This window comes from Acinonyx jubatus, chromosome F2 (assembly GCF_027475565.1).
Source record: "Acinonyx jubatus isolate Ajub_Pintada_27869175 chromosome F2, VMU_Ajub_asm_v1.0, whole genome shotgun sequence".
Taxonomy (NCBI): Eukaryota; Metazoa; Chordata; class Mammalia; order Carnivora; family Felidae; genus Acinonyx; species Acinonyx jubatus.
The window spans coordinates 19,252,920-19,274,725 of NC_069394.1; the positions used below are offsets into that span (position 1 = coordinate 19,252,920).

Below are 21,806 nucleotides of genomic sequence, written 5' to 3' on the forward strand. Positions count from 1 at the left end.
AGAGAGCACAAGCAGGGGAGGGGCAGAGAGAGAGGCAGACACAGAATCCGAAGCAGCTCCAGGCTCTGAGCTGTCAGCACAGACCCTGATGCAAGGCTGTAACCCACAAACTGTGAGATCATGACCTGGGCCAAAGTCGGACACTTAACAGACTGAGCCACCTAGGCGCCCCTTGTCAATAATTTCTTAATGTTCTACTTTCTCTAATTATCTTTTTTACCTATATCTAATCCAATCAACCCTTTTATTGAGTTTCCTTTTTTTTTTTTAATGTTTATTTATTTTGAGAGAGGGAGAGAGCATGTGGGCAGGGGAGGGGCAGAGAGAGAGAGGGAGAGAGAGAATCCCAAGCAGGCTCCACACTGTCAATGCAGAGCTCAACGTGGGCAGGGCTCAATCCCACAAACCATGAGATCATGACTTGAGCCAAAATCAAGAGTTGGCTGTCTAACTGACTGAGCCACCCAACCACCCACCCCCTTTTAGTGAGTTTCTAATTTGAATTTTTTTTTTCCCATGAAGTTTTACTACTTGTTTCTTTTTCAAGTTTGCTGCTCAGTTTTGACAGTCCTTCTGTTTCTTTGTCATACTTTGGTTCCTTATATTTTTTAAGCATTGTAAACCTAATTCTTAGTGTTTATATCTGATTCTTATATTTGTGTTCTTCGTGGCTTTGCAATTTATTGTTTCTGCTCAGGACACTTGATAAAGTCATGGACCTTGAAACTTCATCACTGAGAATTCTTTGAGACCTGTGTCTTCAAAGTGGATTTATTCACAAAAGATTGACTTAGCTTCTGGCAGGTGCATGAAGCTATACCAACCTAAGACCTGTTTAGGCTATACTCTAGATTTCTGGGTTTTGATCCCAAGGGTGAATTTTAGGCCTTGAAGCCTTGTGCAGTAAGGCTCATAGTTATCTGTTTCCTATCAGGAAAGATTTGAATTTTTTAATTTCTCCACTGTACACCCTGGATGTTGGCTTTCTGTTGAAAACCTAGGTTTATGAGGAAGTCTTTGATCCTACTTCCTGACCAAAAAGAGGTAGTCCTTTGAAACCCAAACCCTGCACTAAGCTGATGCCCTCTGGGCAAATGCCAGCCTCAGGACTCTTTTTTTTTTTTTTTTTTTTTTTTGGTAGTACTTTGTCCTACTTCTGGCCTCCAGTTGTTTCCATGCTTTAGAAAAGATCTTTAAAAACATATTATTAACTTCATTAACATTTACTTATTATTTGAGTAATATACTAGGAGAAAGTTTTAACCTAAATATTACCTTTCAGTATTGCTAGAAGCGAAGTCTCCTGTTGCCATTTCACAATTTTATATTTCCTTCCTTTCCACTTCACAACCCAGTCTTTGAAATATACACATAAGATAGATAACATTTTCCTCATTAGGAACTATTTTAGCTTTTTACCTAAATACATTTATAAATGAACAAAGTGTGCCGTGAAGACATTCTTTTGTATTTCCCTATAATAGCAAATAAAAATAAATACGTATTGTTAGGATGCAACCATTTGTTTGGTGTAATACTGCCTACACTTTTCTTGGGGGTAAGGGAAAGGGGGACATTTTACTTCTTATCATTTATGCGTATTTTACAAAACTATGCTCAGAGATTCCTTAAGAAATATTTAATGTTCTATTTCAAGATGTGTTTTGGGGCTATTACAGATCAATAAAATATCCTATTTTGACTATATGGATTGTATATATGGTATTAAAAACTTGTAAGGGCTGCTGATAGTGTGTACTGTAGGTGCTACAATAAATTGTAGTTTTACTATTTAATAAATATTTTTAAAATTTAAGTTTCTTTGTTATTCTGGCATGCTCACTGTACACTAGGAGGCAGTAGAGTCCTACTTTTTTATAAGAATTTGGCATTTGATACCATTTGTAGAAACTGTTCCAACTTATGTTTTGTAAACAAATATTAGAGTACATTACAAAATGTTTGATGAAGTCCTGGAAAATAGTTCAGAATTAAATCCATTTGAATTATTACCTCATTTAAATTATGTTAATTCTTTTTTTAAGTATTAATTTTAACTTTGTGTTTTGAAAAGGAACAACTTGCTAAGGAAGAGGTCAGTTATTTTACTTCCAAATCAAATACTTAAGTGTCTGCCTGGAACAGTAGGTCTTCTGCCAGCAGACATAATTTGCTAATCAGTACTTGGTATTTGGGCTTGTAAGAGAGTTTGTTTCATAATGTGTCCTTCTGATTATTAGTACAGCCCTGGAATATTATTTGTAAAATACATTAAATAGTACACTTAAATAGTTATTAGTAGGTTATTAAATATTTCAAAATATTGGGGCGCCTGGGTGGCTCAGTCTGTCGAGTGTCTGACTTCGGCTCAGGTCATGATCTCGTGGTTCATGATCTCGTGGTTCATGAGTTCGAGCCCTGTGTTGGGCTCTGTGCTGACAGCTCAGGGCCTGGAGTCTGCTTCAGATTTTGTGTCCCCCTCTCTCTCTACCCCATCCCTGCTTGTGCTCTGTCTCTATCTTTTAAAAATGAATAAACATTAAAAAAATTAAATATTTCAAAATATTATAATCATATATGTCATTAATTATAAACTCAAGTAAATATGTTGATTGAGCTTTTCCTTATCCCTACCATAGTTATAGTTGAAGAGTTTTTGTCCTTGTATTGTTTTCTAACATGGTTCCTTTCTTGTTTTTCCCCCCTCCTGTAGTTAGTAAAGTTATTTTGAGTGAAACAAATGGCATATGCCCTAGTTTACAGGTTGTATGTGGAAGGTCTTGAGTATTTATTAACCTCACTTTTACTCTGTCTTTCTCACTTTTTGAATTCCTTAGAACTTATACATAAGTCTGTACAGCTGTAATTGATTGATTGATTGCATGCACGTGTTGTGTTATTATTTGGGGGAGTATATTGTTTGTATGCCTGTCTTTTTCTCTCCCCTGTCAGCTTATAACCTTTCTACACTTTGTGGCTGCCCCTAATTTGGGTGTTACGGTGCATTTCTTTAATAGGGAGAGTTTTTCAAAAACCAACTTGTTAGTTCAAGTGACTACAGTTAAATTTTGTTAAGAACATGAAACCTAAATGGCATGTAACCCTACCAAAATGATAAAATTGCTGCTAGGATGATATTCAGAGGATATAATGGCTGGCTTGTCCAGATAAGATGCTGCATAATGTTAATATTGTCAGTTTCTGTTTAAGACTTTTAAAAATTAAAAATCTTAGGGGCGCCCAGGTGGCTCAGTTGGTTAAGCATCTGACTTTGGCTCAGGTCGTGGTCTCACAGTTTATGAGTTCAAGCCCCACGTCGAGCTCTGTGCTGACAGTTCAGAGCCTGGAGCTGCTTTGGATTCTGTGTTTCCTCTTTCTCTGCCCCCTCCCCCCACCTCAAAAATAAATAAACATTAATTTTTTTTATTTAAAATTGTAAAGACTAATATCTAGATCAGTGCTAACAGAAATTTCTGTCATGATGAAAATGTTCTTCTGTCTGTACTGATAAATATGGTAACCACTAGGTGCATGTGGCAGTTGACCACTTGAAATGTGGCTTGTGTGACTGAGTAACTGAATTTTTTATTGCTTTTAATTTTAACAATGTAAGTCTCTATTAAAATCTCCAGAACATAGAGTATTAACAGCACTAAATTGGAAAATGTATTAAGAGATACCACTAGCTTTTGTATGTAGTTAGGTTTTGTGGTCTGATTTGATGAGAAAATCAAAGGAATAGGAAATCCTCTTATAGGACAACCCTGTTCTATCATGTCTAATTTAGCGAATTAGCTCTAATAAGTGTCAAATTACATGCTTGGAATATGAGCACAGATGGTAAAAATTGATGCAACCCTTCAGATGTCCCTATCAGCAGTTTTATGAGGACCTTGCAGTATATTTGTAGGTCCTATATACCAGCAGGCCCCCAGGAGGTTATGGAACACAGAATGACACTCTGTGGCCTTCTCTTGACAAAGCATACATCAAATCACATTCAGACCAACAATGAGGATAATCTTAAAAGGGGAAATGTAAATCATGGAAAGGTTAGTTTGCCATCTTGAAAATGGGTATGGTAGAGAGAAAGGATTTTTTGTCTTCTTGAGAAGTTACAGAGAGAAACACATTATAGATGTGATTGCTTGTACCATGTTTCTATTCTGGAAGTAAGACTGCCTGGTTTGAATTCCAGCACTGCCACTTACTAGATATATGAAGTTGGGGGAGTTCTTTAACCTCACTAAATCTGTTTCCTCACCTGTGGAATGAGACTCAGCATCCTAAACAAGATAACATATAATGCAACTAACCACCATACACAGTAATTTTTCAGTGAATGATAACCTTACCATTGTTGTGGATTTGTGACTTAGAGTCAGTCTCATAACTGTAGGGTCAGGCTAACTTTACGAATTGGAAACTTCCTGATCACCTACCTGGAGAAAACAGGAGTAAGGCCTCCCTGGGTTCTGCTCAATTCAGTATGTAACAGATTATTTGAGTCATAGGTTTTTGTATAATCTTAGAGAAAGCTTGTACAAGCTTTTTTTCTTATTCTAGCTATAATTGGCACATAGGAGATTAAAAATAATCTCGTTTTGTGCTTTTCCTTTAAAATAAATTAAGTCAAATAAAGCCTAAAGAAAATAGTAATGTACAAAATAATGATTCTTTTGCTGTTGCTGCCACATGTCTACTTAGGTCTCAATTCCTTTCATTTCACTTGAGTCTGAGCCCACTTGTTTTCATCACTATCTGAAAATGTCAGATTTTTCTTACTGAATCCTATATATGTCTGTTTTTCAGATTGTGAAACTAGCTATTTATGGCATGCTGCCAAAAAACCTTCACAGAAGAACTCTGATGCAGAGGTTGCATCTTTTCCCAGATGAGGTAAGTCAGTGGTTGTTAGTTATGATGCGTCAACAAGGAACCATGGCCAGAATACCTGTTAAATTGAGGGTACTCGTTGATTTCATAAGCTACAAAAAACGCGTGAATTTCATTTACATTTCAGGTGACTAGTAGCAAAATTTGCATGAATCGTGAACTAATAGCTTAGGTTTGGTTGCTAATTTATTTTCCTTGGTTTAATTTTAGAATACTTGTTCCTATTCAAAATGTATTCGGTTAAAAATGTACTTGAAAAAAAAACATTTTTATTTATCACTGTTAAACTATTTTAAGTACTTGAGCTTTTCTGTTCAGTATACTGTAATGAAACACTAGAAGTTCTATAATAAAATAGTTGAGTCCAAGCTCTGGAATCAGGTATCTGGATTAGAATTCATGATCACCATTTACTGATGTCATTATCTGTTTTCTCATCAGTATAATGGAAATAATGGTACCTACTTGCTAAGGTTGTGATAAGAGTTAAATGAGATAACATTTGTGGAATGCTTAGAACAGGGCCTGACACAGTAAGTGCTATTTGCTGTCATTACCATGGTTGTGATTGTTGTCCTTAGGGTTCCTACTAGAGGAATAATGTGGAAATGAATTCCAGACTATCAAGTTATATCAGTGATTTAAATCACCGTGTGCTCTATTTACTTAGCTTAAGCAATGCATGAGTAAATTATTCGTGCTTTTATCAAAATGGTTAATGTATTACTTTTGCTTTGCATGAATGAGTAGAATTTTCCAGTATTCACTTTACCTCTGAAGTAACAAGTATGGGAGTAGTGTCATCATCTAAGGATAAATGACCTTCATGAAAGCACAGTTTTAAAACTCCTAGTTCTTTTTTTTAATTTATTTTTTTCTTATTTGAGAGAAAGAGCACATGCGAGCCAGGGAGAGGGGCAGAGGGGGAGGGGGGAGAGAGAGAGAGAGAGAGAGAGAGAGAGAGAGAGAATGAGAATCTCAAGCACTCAAGCAGGTTCCACATTCTTCATGGAGCCTGACTGAGGACTCAATCCCATGACCCTGGGATCATGACCTGAGCTGAAATCAAGAGTCAGCTGCTAACTGACTGAGCCAACCAGGCCCCCCTAAAACTCCGATTTCTGATTGTACTCTCCCATTTTTTTAGAAACCATAATTTCTAAAAAAACAAAAAATGATAATGTAGATATAAAATCTTAGTTATTAGGCAGTCAAGTTTGAATGTGGATGTTTTAAGTATTCATGGTAGTTCAACTACAACAAATTACTTAAATAATTTCAGACTATAAAATTAATGAGTCCACTTCCCCCCCCTAAAAAAACTGTCAAATATTCAGAATCTTGCTACACAGTTTGTTGTCCAGGCCATAGGGAAGTAGGCACTCAGATTGCTAGGAGTACAAAATGGTGCAACCATAAGGAATCAGAGAATTAGGTAACGTTACACAGAATACATACATAAGGAAAGTCAGGCTTAATCCAGCATTCTATTTTCTCTGAAGATACACAAAATTATTGTTTCACATTATTTATAATAGTACAATAATAGAAACTAGTATTTATTCAGAGGAAATTGGATAAACTATGTTATATCCATTCAGTCGGGTACTATGCAGTTATAAAAAAAGAACGCCAAATATTCTTATGATTTGATAACTAATGCTTTCTAGGATATATTGGTAAGTGAAAAAATATAGATAGCATACTACCTTTTGTCTGCATATACACATACATATGTTTATACACACATACATACTATAACTGCTGCTTACTATATAAAGAAACACAGGAAGAATAAATGAGAAAATAAAGATGGCTACTTACTGAAGCATGGGCACAAAAGGAATAGGGAAGAGAATAAGGTTTTTGGAGTATGCCTTAAAGATTATTTATTTTTTTATTTTAACTTTGTTATCATGTTAAGATTTTATTCAAAAATAAAATGACAGCAGTAGTAGAAGTAAGCACAACTAGTGCCCAGATCTTGTTTTCTAAGTGCTATTTCTGATTAAAAAGAACCTGGTTCACCTTGGAGAAATGGTTGATTCTAGGTCTGGAGCAGAGAAAGACCAAAGTTATTATGGAGTACACACATGCACACGCAATTATTATTATCTTCATTGTTTATACTGGAAAAAAGTCACAGAAAGTAAGGCAGTGCTCAAAACGGATGGGGAAATATCAAGAGAACATAGGAGGCATTTTGAATTGGTGCCCACTGACCAAGTATGGGACTGTGTGATGTGAGCCTCAAAATGAATGGTTAAAATAATGGATTACGTTGAATAGAAAACAAAAATCTAGGGGCACATGGGTGGCTCAGTCGGTTGGGTGTCAGACTTCAGCTCGGGTCATGATCTCACGGTTCGTGGGTTTGAGCCCCACGTTGGGCTCTGTGCTGACAGCTCAGAGCCTGGAGCCTGCTTTGGATTCTGGGTCTCCCTCTCTCTCTGCACTTCCCCCTCTCATGCTCTACCTCTCTCTCCTTCAAAAATAAATAAGCATTAAAAAAAAAGAAAAAAGAAAGGAAACAAAAATCTATGAGCCCATGGTGATAGTCCAAAAATCATTTTTAATTGTTATAATTTCCCTTTTCCTTTCTGGAGAAGAAAAAGCTTTTCTTTAGAGAAGAACGTCACCTAAAAAATGTAGAAATAATGCCGAATTAGAAAAGCTACCATTATCAGCATATTCTATAGTCACTGGGTAAAAGATTATTGTACAACAAGATATTCACACAACGTCAGAACATCAGGCCATAGAGTACTTACTGTTTGAAAGGAGAAAGATACTTTTTTATGTTAAAGATACCTGGTGGACACCAACCATAACCAAGAGATCAAACATTAACATTAACATGGAACAGACCAACATCATGTACTTCCTGCTTTGAATGAAGCACTGAAGACCCAACACAGACTATTTAGCGTTCTGCCAAAAATGTTTAACCTAAGTCTAATCATGAGGAAACAATCCTACAAATCCAAATAAAAGGACATTCTACAACATAATTGGCCTGAACTCTTCAAAAGTATTAATTTCATGAAAGAAAAAGCAGGGATAGTCTTTGTATTAAAAGAGACTAGGCTGAAGAATTTATTATGTGTGTTCAACAACATAGTAACAGCATAAATAACTAAGTGTAGCATGTGACCCTTGACTGGATTTTACTCTGAAAAAAAGATATATAAAACAATATTTGATCAGTTTGGGAGGTTTGGATACACACTTGTATTATCAGGTAGGAAATATTTCATCAATATTAATTTTCCTAAACATGAATTTGTAATGTGATATAGGAGACAATCCTTAAATTTAGGAAATAGACAATGAAATATTTAGGGGTGAAATATTTGCAGATTGCTCTCAAATGGTTCAGCCAAAAAGAAAAGTTGTGTATGTGTGTTTGTATATAGTGAAAAGGAGGAAAGCAAACATGTCCTATTTTGACAATTGGTGAATTTAGGTGAAGGTTAGAGAAGTGTTCACTGTATTCTCACAACTTTTCTATAGATGTGAAATTTCTTTAAAAACTGAAAAAAGTAATAAGGCAAATATTATCACCTTACCCCCTGTTTATTCCACTCATTCGTTTCCTTATTCCTCATTTAGGTTAATCTTTCAGTCTGTGTAGAGAACTCTTAAATCTTGAACACATCAGTCATCATGGCTGGGTTACCTTCTGTGTGTACGGATTAAAGGAGGGACTTTCCTCTCTTCCAAATTTCGTGTGTAATGCCTGATCAACAACTTTCACTCCTCGTTTTGCACTGTTTCAATGCATTCTTTCAGTAAACTGTTCAAATAATGGGGAAAGTTTGTAAGTTCGTTTTAGTCAAAATTCTCTTCAATTCAGCAAACATTTGCTAACCCACTATGTTCCACACCCTCTGCTGTGTAAGCACTTGGCAACTTTTGAAATTGTCTTTGCAAATAATATAGGGATTTTTTTAATGGAGTGTGAAATACTCATAAATTTTTATAAATAATCAAACTGGCAAGTAGACTTTTTCAGGAAGTGAAAAATTAGAGCAGTGTAATATGTCCAGGCATCCTTTGCTTACCAGTGCCATGTAATTAAACTTAGGGACTTGAATACACTGGGGAAGGGATGTTAAATATTTTTACAATGCTTCTCAATGAACAAACACATTGTCAGTAGTATTTGTTGTATTTTGTATACATTGATAGTGACTTACCCTATACAAACCATAACTTTAAAAAGCCAACTTAAGTTTTTTTTAATATTATAAAAATTATGCCATATTAGGTTTTAGAACAAGTTTATAATGCCATAGAGCTCTGTGATTCTTTGAAGCTGTTTCAAAATTGTATTTTGATTCTTAAGACATTGAATAGGAAACAGTAACTATTTTGATGCCGTGTCCTTGCCCACATTTGATTCCCAATTATGATATGCTCTTTGCAGAGAATTATACTTTATAGTAATCTTTTTTTAAGAAATGTTTTCGGGGAGCCTGGGTGGCTCAGTCGGTTGAGCGGCTGACTTCGGCTCAGGTCATGATCTCGCAGTCTGTGAGTTCGAGCCCCGCGTCGGGCTCTGTGCTGACAGCTCAGAGCCTGGAGCCTGTTTCAGATTCTGTGTCTCCCTCTCTCTGACCCTCCCCCGTTCATGCTCTGTCTCTCTCTGTCTCAAAAATAAATAAACGTTAAAAAAAAATTAAAAAGAAATGTTTAGGAACATGCTATTATGGAAAAAGGGAAATATATTTACTATCCCTGAAGAAATACTCATAGGACAATTTTCATATTGATATCCAACCATTATTTAAGTAGAGTCTCCAAAATTAACCTAGCCATCCACACTCACAAGACAATTCCCTTTCCCTATTTCTGTATCATGAGCACAATATAAATGTAAGTTCTTTTGGTTACTCATGCTCCTTATTTTATCATTTCCTTTATTTTGTTCAATTTCTGTTTTTCTTTCAAAATACAACTTCGAAGCCATGGATGGGTGTGTGTGAAGGGCTGAAGTATCAGAAGTGGCCTTGGAGTGAGGACATGGGTTTGAGGAATGACCTTTTGAAATTGTAAGCCTTTGGAGGCCAACATCTTTTTATTTTCTCTTTAATATTTTTTTTAATGTTTTACTTATTTTTGAGAGAAAGAGAGAGACAGAGTGTGAATGGGGGAGGGGCAGAGAGGGAAACACAGAATCCAAAGAGGGCTCCAGGCTCTGAGCTGTCAGCACAGAGCCCAACACAGGGCTCGAACTCACGAACCACAAGATCATGACCTGAGCTGAAAGTTGGGACACTTAACTGACTGAGCCACCCAGGCGCCCATCTTTTTATTTTCTTTTATATTCTGAGCACCTAGCACAACTTCTGGTTCATAGAAGGAGTTCAGTAAATGTTTTTTGGCTAAATGACTCAAAGATCCAGCAGACTTTCATTTTCCAAAGTTTTTTTCTGTCAACAACATGGAGTGTGAACTTAAAGGTTGTGGCACTGGAAGCCACAGACCCAGTGCATTCACTCATCAGGTGAAAAATCGTGAGAATCAGCCAAGGCAGTGCCTTTTTTCAGTTAAAAGGAGGGAAATAAATGAAATGGTTTAAAAGAAATAGATAGGACTTAGTGACTTGATAGTCCTTAAAACTGAAGATGTCTAATTTGTCATGAGAAATAGGTTTGTCAAGATTAAAATATAAGGTACATTATTATAATGAGATTACTTTTATCATTAATGTACTTCTCGGGGATTTTCATGGTGTTTTAAAGATGATACTGTTTTCTTCATTGTAAATATTTTTTGTTTGTTTTTTAATACTTCCTAAGTATTACTAATTTGTTAGTAAGGGATATATTTTAAGAAACGTAAACCTAAATTGTATTTAACCTAGGATATACCAGAAGATATTCGTGAGAATTTAGTCGAGGAGCTTCCTCAGCCACGGAAAGTGCCCCGACGCCTCGATGAGTACACAAGGGAAGAAATCGAGGCTTTCCCAAGAGTGTGGTCTCCGTAAGTCTTCTCTCTTTCCTGTCTTTGTTTCTGTTTCTCTATTTTTTTAAGCTAAGTTTAGTATCCCCTGTTTCCTTAACCAAATGACAAGATCCTTGAGGGTGGGAAGAGTAAACTTTTATTTTTTACTCCCTCGGATACTCTTTGCATCTTCTACAGCAAATAAACTCTACATGTAGATGTTAGAACCAAAAGTCTCGAAGTCTTTAAACCTTGCTTAGTACTTGCAGGAGTGTTCATAGGTGCCTATGATTTCTAGATACTTTGTTTGGGATGGCATTACTTGGATCGACTGTAGTCTCTTGGAATGATGAATGAATTGTCATTTCTTAAAACAAAGTGATTCTTCATTTTCCAGATTGCTTCACTAACCTGAGAATATCATCTAATGCAAAGTCATTAATTCTGGATAATTAATAGCCTTGATCCAAATAGAAAAACAAAATAATAAAACACTTTTTGGTATCCTTTACACAATTTCCTCTCTCTATGGTCCGGAAAGCTGCTGAGTTTTGACATACTATTTCCCATCTGATTGTTTCCAGGTTTCCTTATCTGGCCTTCCAGGCTGTCCGTGACCTGGCTCCTCTCTGTCTCTGAAGCTTACGTTCTTCCCACTTCATTAGTCTAATAATAGCAGCTTGTTTAAGATTGTCACCCTTTTCATGCAATTTAATTCTTTCTTGCTTTTGTTCTATTACTTTGCCTGAAACAACATGCCCCTCGCCTCATCCTCTGCAATAACCCTAACTCATTCTTTCGACCTTAGTTCAAATATCACCACCAATAAGAAGTCTTGCCTAAACATCAAGACCAGACTATGTGCTCAGCCATCTTCTGCCATATTACCTGCTGTGTAACTCTGTCATTACCACACTTAGCTCTTCAAGAGCAAGGGCTGTGTCTTGTTCGTCATTGCCTCCCCAGTGCGTAGAATAGTACTTCATATAATGAAGTCTTGGGGACATTTACAGAATATATACAGTAGGTCTAAAAGAGAACCACACATCCTTATTGCTCGACCTACACAAGACAGCTCATCTTCCCACAGATACTACCCTCTGTGCTCTGAAAATTCATATCCCTTTATTGGCTCTTTACTCAGATAGGTTTGTGAAATATAGGTGAAATCACATACTTGTGAAAATATAAGCCTTCCCAGGATTGTCAGTATGCACAGCAATCTAATCTTGGACTCTGTTGTTATTACATGTATATAATCTTCAGAGTCTTTCCACACAGAAGTCTTTAGGATATTCTGTTTGAATCTTTTTAACTTTACTGACTTGTATCAAGGTACTCCTTTACTAAATCTGCAGATAAACAAAATAATGTAATTATTAGTGACATTTATTATAGTAACTATTTATTGGACACTTTACCAATTGCCCAACACTGTGCTAGGTATTTTGTGTGCATTGCATTTAATTCTCTCCACAGGCCTATAACGTTGATATATTATTCCTATTTTTAAGTGTAAGGCAAGGGTCATCAGGTTTGTATATAGCCTGCATTTGAACCCAACTGTGTCTGATTGCAAAACCTATTTTCTTTCCATAGAAGCAAACTGCTTCATTAATTTAATTTCTCAACAAATAATATTTCAGCTACCTCTTCTGTATAAGATACCGTCATGGGCACTAAGACACATGGAGAAACAGCATTAAAACAATTATTTAATTCAGGTGCACAAACTTCTACCAAGTTTATGCTATGTGCCAGACCTTTTGATACATGTCTAGGTATACAGATGGTGAAGCATTTAAATGTAACCTCCTCCATAAGTCCTTCCTACACTCCTTAAACTGGATTAGCCCCCTTTAATAGGGTCTTATTGTACACTTCCTTTTCATTTACTGCATTTATTCTAATGTAACAAAATATCAGGGTGATTTTTTTTGTTGACTGTCTTCCTGTAACTAGACTCCGTGAGGGAACTGCATTTTGTCTTCCTTAGCTGAGCATAGTAGCATCTGGCACATTAAGTAGGCACTCAGCAATTACTTAGTGAATACATGAAGAAATCAAATACCCTTGTATCAGCTTTTATAAATGAAGTTAGGAAAGAATCTCTAGAAGATATAAAGTGAAGGTAATAAAATGCTCCAATTTAATACTAATTCTTCATGCTACAATCGATGAAATCGACTATCTTTGAAAACACCTTGTTTTATTTCTTTTGTTTCTCTTCATTGTATCCTCTGAATTAATCAATTTTCAGTTGATATCAAATGAATGATTAACAAACTATGTAAAAAATTGAAAAAATTGATTTTATTGGTATCTGATACTATTACCAGCTAGTTATCAGGATACATTCTCATGATAAGTATTTCTTTCTAAAATAAAGAAGTGCATTTCTCATCACTCCTTACATTCTGGTTTTCATTGCTTGACGATGACAATGTCATGGACCAGAAACTACACATTATGGGACGTGATTTGATTCTAACAACTAGGTTAAGTGATTGTCTCTCTTCTTTTGACCTTTTTAAATACCTATTTAATAGTTTGCTTTCTTGTCAAAACTCGAGTCTGTTTTAAATTCTTTTTATTTAAATTCATTTTTTTAACCTAGGTTATACAGTGGTTTATTTAGATAAATCAGTAGTTTGTGAAAATAAGGGTTGTACAATTTGTTTCACATGCTTTGATATTTACAGTTTTCCCCTTTGACATCTGAGAGATGAGACTTCTATACTTGGAAAATTTTTATACTTTCAGAATTAAGAGACTTACATGGTCATTTATTCAAGACACTCAATGGGCCTTTTCCTACTTAAACTACATAGAACTTAAATTTATCTTCAAAACTGAACCCTCATATAAGGAATATTTTTCTAGGAAGATGTAAACATTTTTTTAATTCTTTTTTTTTTTTAATGTTATTTATTTCATTTCTCTCTTCATAAAAGGGAGAGAGAGAGCACAAGCAGGGGAGAGGAAGAAAGAGAATCCCGAGCAGACTCCACGATGTTAGCACAGAGCCTGACGCGGGCCTCAATCTCACAAACCATGAGATCGTGACTTGAGCTGAAATCAAGTTGGATGCTTAACTGACTGAGCCATCCAGGTGCCCCTAAAATTATTTTAAAGAGATGTGCAATTTGCTACAAATTGAAATTAATTTCTAATTTATGGAAAACACTTATTAGCTTAAATTTACACCCTGGAATTTTGTCTTTACTAAGAATTCACATAATACAGGCTTTGCATAATACAGACAACATTTACAAATAAAATACTCTTGCAAGTAAATTCAGGCATTCAATTAAAAACTTTCACTTTGGGCCATTTAAAAAGTATTAAATGTTCATTTAATAGAAACTGAATGCAATACAAACTTAAGGAAGTAAATAATCTCACTGTATTTAACATTTTGGTGTGTTACCTTCCACTGTTTCTTTGTGCTTATGTGTGTTTGTCTTTGGATTTTTTAATCCCCATTTTTTTCATAAATAAGAAAATGTGTGGCATAGAAAGAAAAATAATTTGCCTGAGATCACACGAGTGTAAGTGGTGGCTTAGGGATTTAAAACTAAGGTGACTGGCTTCTGGGTCCTGGTCCTAACCATTCTGCTGGAGTGCCTCTTGTTGCCTCTTGTAGCATCTTATATAAGGGTGCTTAAGTTGTATGTAGTTCTCCAGTATTATGCTCTAGAAAGTTATATCCAGAAAAAGTATTTTGGTAGGTTACCATGCTGTATTAAGTTCTGTAAGTCTAAGAATGTCTTATCAGAGAGCACCTGGTGGCTTAGTAGGTTAAGCATCCGACTTTGGCTTAGGTCATGATCTCCAGGTTCATGAGTTTGAGCCCCATGTTGGGCTCTATGCTAACAGCTCAGAGCCCGGAACCTACTTTGGATTCTGTGTCTCCCTCTCTCTCTGCCCCACCTCTGCTCACGCTCTGTCTCTATCTCAAAAATAGGTAAACATTAAAAAAATTTTTTTTTTAAAAAGAGTGTCATATCAGATTTTCTTATAAAAACACCACCATAAATGAATTTATATTCCTAACCCAGAGGGGTATGGTACTTTTTTTAAAAATAGAAATACCAAAGATGCTACGTAATCAAGTATGTGACCAAACATAGATTCTGCACTTGGAGTTGATCTCAACAGTTCATGGGATTGAGCCCCACATCAGTCTCCATGCTCAACACGGAGCCTGCTTGGGATCCTCTCTCCCTCTGCCTTTGCCTCTCTCCCCTGCTCATGTATGCACTTGCTCTCGCTCTCTCTCTCTCTCTCTCTCTCAAATAAAGTAAAATAAAAAAATAATGTGGGTATACAGTTACAGTTTAAGAGTATATCATCGGGGCGCCTGAGTGGCTCAGTCGGTTAAGCATCCGACTTTGGCTCAGGTCATGATCTCAAGGTTTGTGAGTTCGAGCCCCATGTCGGGCTCTGTGCTGACAGCTCAGAGCCTGAAGCCTGTTTCAGATTCTGTGTCTCCCTCTCTCTCTGACCCTCCCCCGTTCAGGCTCTGTCTCTCTCTGTCTCAAAAATAAATAAACATTAAAAAAAAATTTTTTTTAAGACTATATCATGATATAGGTGTACTAGTCATTTAACATAAATCATTCAACACTTTATTCTTCTGCACAAGAGCTGACATCAAGTTCAGTTAGTTTTTATTACCGTGGAATGCATATAACCAGGAAAAAACAGGCATTTTTGGATTATCCAAAATGCTTCTTGTCAGAGAAATAGATGATCTTTTAGTTTGGAGCTGTCTAATAGAACTTTCCACGATGATGAAAAACTCTATATCTGAGCTATCTAATAATATAGTGGCTCCTGAGTACTTACACTGTAGCTAGTGTGACTGCGGAACTGAATTTTTAGTTTTATGTAATTTAATTAAGTTAAATTTCAGTAGCCTCATGTAGCTAGTGACCACCTTAATGAACGTTGCCATTCTAGTTGTTTGCCATTTCACAAAGTTCTAGTATTAAATATTATATGTTAGAAATAAAATTAAAATATGTAACATACTATGCAGTGCAATCCATTGAAAATGGGATTTCTCATTACTGGTGGGTTTGTTTTCATGAGAATTTTTTTTTCTCCTTTTGGAGAAGGAGCCTGCTTAAAATATGCTCTCGTTCCACCCAAAATAGCTAAGCCAACAATATAGTCTTCCTCTGGAATGTAGTAATTGGAACTTACTCAAGATAGATCTGATGGTGAATCTGCAGAGACCTCACTGAAACAGATGTACTTAGATTGCACCTAAATAAATAGAGACAAAAATAGCTTGCTTTGGTTGTTGTTTCCTGAGCAATAAAACTTAAAATATGCATATAGTGTAGAAATGTACATTTTAAACTTGGAACTGTTACTAGCTTTTGGTTAAATGAAAGTTTATTAGCTTTTCTATTAGAGGCAAAAGCTTTTGAACAACACATAATAACAATAGTCAAAACTAAGCTTTGAACCCAGTAGGTGATTGGCAAAATTTGTTTTCATCTTAATTAAAAGCTCTGCTGTTGAGATTTCATTTAAATTATTTTAAATCATGAACATTATGTTCTCTCAGGCCTAATTTCAGTTTATGTCAGATTTTCTTATGCTAGTGGTGTGGTCATTTTTAAAACAATTTTAGACAAGGAGGAAAGAAACTGATCTTTATGAGAAAATGGAATATTTTTAATAACTAGAAGTCATTTTCTTATATGAGAAGTATTGCCTATACACTCCACTTCTTAAGTTAGTGGATATACTTGGTATATTAGTCACTTCTGTATCTCATGGCTACGTAAATTATGTTAGAATATGTTATGAAGTTATATTTTATTTCTTGATGGTACAGAATAGATGTATGATTGCCATGTACTAGTGGTGATTGTAGGGTATGCACTTAAATTCATTTGTCAAAGAAGCAGCAGTAGCACTGTTCTTTCTTCACAGTTCTGTGGCCTGGGATTATAGCTTTCAAATGGTCAACTTATTTTAATAGCATCAATAGTTATTTCCATAATCATTATAGTTTTGCCAACACATTACAAAACCACAGTAATCATGGAAATTGTCATGCTATCACTGTAATGGAAACTTTTCATTATGTATGATAAAAATAAAACTTGGATCACTTTAAACGTTTTTTATTTTCATTTTTACAAAATTCTGTAGGAGAGCTTTTCTTAGGAAAATCAAGGTATGTGGAAAATTTCAACTTGAATTGTTTTGCTTCACCCACAGAGTGAGTAATGAAACAATACCAAAAAAGAAATAGATATTTTATCCTAACTCATTAAATCTGTAATGCTCTATTTTAAGCAAAACCGTCACCTTTGTATACAAATGAAGTGTGAAAATTTCAGCTTCAATAAATCTTGAAAAGAGATGTCTATAATGAAAACCCATGTCCTTGGTGGTTCATGTACTTTAGAGTGTGCTGTTAGAAGTGTGCCTGCAAAGGAGAGGATGGCCAGAATAAAAGTGGGGAAGTAGGAGGACACTCGTGATTGGCCCTAATTGTCTTTGCTGAAAGCAGGATTCAGTTTAGACTGTTTTCTGGGTGGCACCTCCTGCTCTGTAGAAGGAAAACAGGTGTGGGCACATTGGCACTGGGAAGGGGCCGAGGTGAGCATCCTGGCTAGTCTGTAGCTCTAGAGGAGAGCAGTGATTTCAGCTTAGTACATGCCCTCTGATATGAAACCTATAAATCCTAATAATGTACAGATTTTCAGTCTTAGTTAAATGAATACCCAGAAAAAAATTTTTTTACCTATGTCTTTTTTATAAAATGTGCTTTACATCAGAGGCTTAATATAAAGACGTTAAAGAAGGAATTTTACCTTTTCAAAACCCATAAGGAATTGGGATCTAGACATCTTCAAGATTTTCCACAATTTTATGCTCGTCTAGTCATAATAGCATTTTCCTACAAGATTTAACTTAATTTGCTGCTCTTCACAGGCAGAAGTTATTAGCTGGACTTCAGGAGCAGGGTCACATTCCAATTTTCCCGTTATTTCAACCAGCTCAGCATTGGCATCAACTGTAGACCTCAGTATTTCCAGGGCTGAATTTGCTCACATTAGACATTCTAAACTTCGCTGTTCTTTTGGATATGAACAGATTAGGACTGGTTGTTAAAATTAAAAATAACCTCTACTTGAACAACCAAATCAAATCATTCCTAGCCAATAGAGCTTACGACTTAAAAGTGGTAATTAAATGTAACGGCAATTCCTATTTATTTTAATTGAAAAAAACAGCACATTGATTTAAAAAAAATTGTAAACAATCCTATGAGTTTACTTTAGTTTTTTGTTTTTTTTTTTTTTTAAGCAGTATTGAAATTTTTCTTATCAGGATTTGGTACATGGTACAAGTGCCTAGAAAAGTGAGTATAGAGGCGCCATTGTTCTGCCTCAGCATCTCCTGCACAGCTAACATCTTTAGTTGAGAGGATTGTATTTCAAGGAATATGTGATGTTACCAGATTTCTTGTAATGTCTCATTCTAAATAATTTCATCAATACAATGGCAGTGACATAAAACTCCAACTGACCTTTATTGTTCTTAAGATTACTCCATTGTCCAAGTTTTATTCTCATCTTTTAAATATTTTTTGTTGGAGTAAGCATTATACTGACAAATATTATTTATGAGTGAAAAGACATAAGACCTAAGGGGGAATAAAATGTTTTTTGAGATTTATTACACTTAAGTTATACCCAATTTCATGGATTTACAACTGAAATTCATATTCTTTTTTCTTCTGGAAAATAAATCATCTTAATGGGATAAATAATACTAAGTGTCTATAACTGAACTATCATGTAAACTGTGTGTTTTATAGCTTTATGTTTCATTATCCACAGACCAAATGGATTTTTCCCAGCATTTTACAGTGAAAACTAAAATCTCCCTGAAGATTTTTTTCTAAAGTCAAAAGATAAATTCTTTTATAGAAATGTCCTCATTTTCAAGTTAATTTAAATGTGTTGGTCTCTATCATTTTTTTGTCCTGAATTTTAATCTGAATTTCTAAGATGTATTTGTTTCATTTTAATGAGTGGCAGTATTTTGCCTGTTTCATTTAATGAGTGGCTGGCAACATTTTGCATAAGGATGTCAGTGATCAAGGATTTGCTATAGAAAATTGATAATTTTGTGAGATGTGGTGTGATTTTAACTTTAAGGTTTGTGAGCAGTCACAGGCACCACAGAATACTTTCTATATAGCTCATACAGACCTTTTTGTAAGTTCTGTTTCTTTATTCAAACAAGTGATGTTTTTTTTTAAAGCAATAGTGTTTGAAGGCAGTTTGTTGCTAGTGACAAGTATTAAACGCAAAATGAATTATTGCTATAGAACATTTAGTAGCTGTGTAATTTAGCACAGTTTAGAAAATGAATTAAAGAAAGTTTTATGTTGGCTAATTCTTTGAAGATTCATTAATCTCCCAAATTATCCTAAGCATGTATATGAAAGCTTAGAACTTTGAGCTTTCACCTCAGAGGTCAAAGTGTACGTGTGTGTGTGTGTGTGTGTGTGTGTGTGTGTGTGTGTGTGTCCATGGTGCATCTCCTTCTATTAGAAAATGCACTGTCTAGGAGCGCCTGGGTGGCTCAGTCTGTTAAACGTCTAACTTCATCTCAGGTCATGATCTCGCAATTCGTTGAGTTTGAGCCCTGCATCGGGCTCTGTGCTGACAGCTCAGAGCCTGGAACCTGCTTCAGATTCTGTGTCTCCCTCTCTCTCTCTCTGCCTCTCCCCCCCTCACACTTTGTCTCTCACTCTCAAAAATAAACATTTTTAAAGATTATAATAAAAAAAAAAAGAAAATGTACTAAAGACAGAATTTTGTCTTGCTTACTGCTGTGTTCCCAGTGTCCATACCTGGACCTGACCCTCAGTAATCTTTGTTGAATGAACAAATGATCATAATCTTATTTCCCTGAAAGAGAAATTGACTTTTATGAAGTATGGTAAATTCATATTTTGGCCTTTGCTTTAAAGTTTGCTTAATGGCTATAGCTAAAATAGAAAATTTTCAGGGGTGCCTAGGTGGCTCGGTCAGTTGAGTGTCTGACTTCGGCTCAGGTCATGATCTCACGGTTCATGGGTTCAAGCCCGGCGTCAGGCTCAGTGCTGAGAGCTCGGGGCCTAGAGCCTGCTTCAGATTCTGTGTCTCCCTCTCTCTCTGCTCCTCCCCTGCTCACACTCTGTCTCTCTCTCAAAAATAAAGATTAAAAAAACAATTTTTAAATAGAAATTTTTCTTAAGAGTCTGCTTTAGTGTAATTCTGATATACTTAATTTTGGATACTTTGTATTACATATATAAAGAAAAGATTGGTAATTTTGTTAAAATGTAGCATTTCTGCCAAGGAGTAAATTTCTATGGAAAAAAAACTAATAGAGATTAGCTTTCTGTAACAGCATTTGTAATGTCTCTTCAAAGATTTCCTGAGATTATTATAAAATGCTGTTATTTACAAAAATATTAACCTTATATATTACTTTTTATTTTAAAACTTCATAATATTTTTGCACTGAAACAGTCACCAAGAGCTAAGGCAAACAGATGCAGAATATAAATTCACTCATCATCCTTCTTACCAAGGATTAAGCCATTTCATTTAAGTTCAAAACATTTAAGCATCCATACTATCAAAAGCAACATACTAGATGCCAGGTGTCTTGCTTTTAAAAATTATTTAATCTAGTAAGGACATTAGGTAGATATACACATAAAGTAGGGTAAGTATGTAAACAACATAATCCAAGATTTTAATTCTGATGAATATAGTCATATTAATGTTGTCATATATGGATTAGCAACACTTAAAGAACCAAATATGACATTTAACTCAAATTACTAACACTACATGAGCTACTATTTAATCTTTCTTTGATGATAGATCCCATAGGAATTTCAGTATCCAGCCTCAGTACATGTTATTATAACTTAAATTATTTATTCTTGTATCAGAAAAGCATAAAACTTCCTGTTAATAAAGTCCTCTCATGGTAAAAAGCCAAGAAGGATACTGTATAGCAGATGGAATCACCTCTAGCTAAGGAAGAAGTGTGTTACCTTCTCTTAGACACAGCATAGTTTCAGAAATTTACTAAAGGTGCTTCATTTGCTTCTTTAGCATCTTCAAATAGTAATCTCCTCTGTCTTATGAATAGCTCTTTCTGAGGTAAAGCCTTGCTAAGTCATCATGTGGTCCATGGACCAGCATTGCATCACGTGGGAGCTTGTTGGAAATGCAGAATCTGAGCCCCTCTACAGATTAACTGAATCTGAATCTGCATCTTCACAAGAGCCCAAGTGATGTGTTTGCCCAGTGAAGGTTGAGAAGCACTCAGGTAAATAGTCCTCCCCTCCGCATTCTTATCTTGGATTTCTTTTAGTGGAAGGGAGTAAGCAATGTAAGTGCATTGTATGTGTGCCTGCTTTTGTACGTGTGTGTGTGTGTGTGTGTGTGTGTGTGTAGAAATAAAACTGTATTTAGTGTAAAAACCTCACTTTTCCTCACTTACATGAACACCATGTAATATCATTAAGTGCCTCAGTATGAGTTGATGTTTCTGGCTACGCCAACATCTGAAATATCTGGTCCCTTGGCCATGATAACTGTTTTCCCCTCCTGGAAGCAAATTAACCATCCATAAAAGATCCTGATGACTCTCATTAAAAAAGGAAAGGAGTTTGTAAAAGTGGCATTTTCAAGGTAGTCACTGCACTGTAATAACAAATATGTTACAGGTATCCCCTATATGCTGGGCACTGTGCTAATTGCTGGAAGCATGAGGTCAGTTATATTGGGACCCTGCCTTCAAAGGAACCAACAGCCTAATAGGAGTCATATGGAATGAAATGGTGCAACCAGGCCCTGGGAGTCAGAAGGTCTGCCCTAGGTCCCTACCATCCACTTCCTAGCTCTGTGTTG

The 21,806-nt window shown here is 35.6% G+C and overlaps 1 protein-coding gene across 4 annotated transcripts in view; it reads left to right on the forward strand.

Moving 5' to 3' along the window:
• MRPL13 (mitochondrial ribosomal protein L13) overlaps positions 1–21,806 on the forward strand; it is a 48,549-nt gene that overhangs the window by 23,183 nt on the left and 3,560 nt on the right. For all 4 annotated transcript variants that reach the window (XR_008292518.1, XR_008292517.1, XM_053208134.1 and 1 more), the window contains exons 5-6: positions 4,813–4,899; positions 10,766–10,887. Coding sequence is in view for 2 of the 4 variants with exons in the window: in XM_053208134.1 (XP_053064109.1) it covers positions 4,813–4,899; positions 10,766–10,887 (209 nt within the window). In the remaining 2 variants the exon portion in view is untranslated. The remainder of the gene's footprint in view (positions 1–4,812; positions 4,900–10,765; positions 10,888–21,806) is intronic.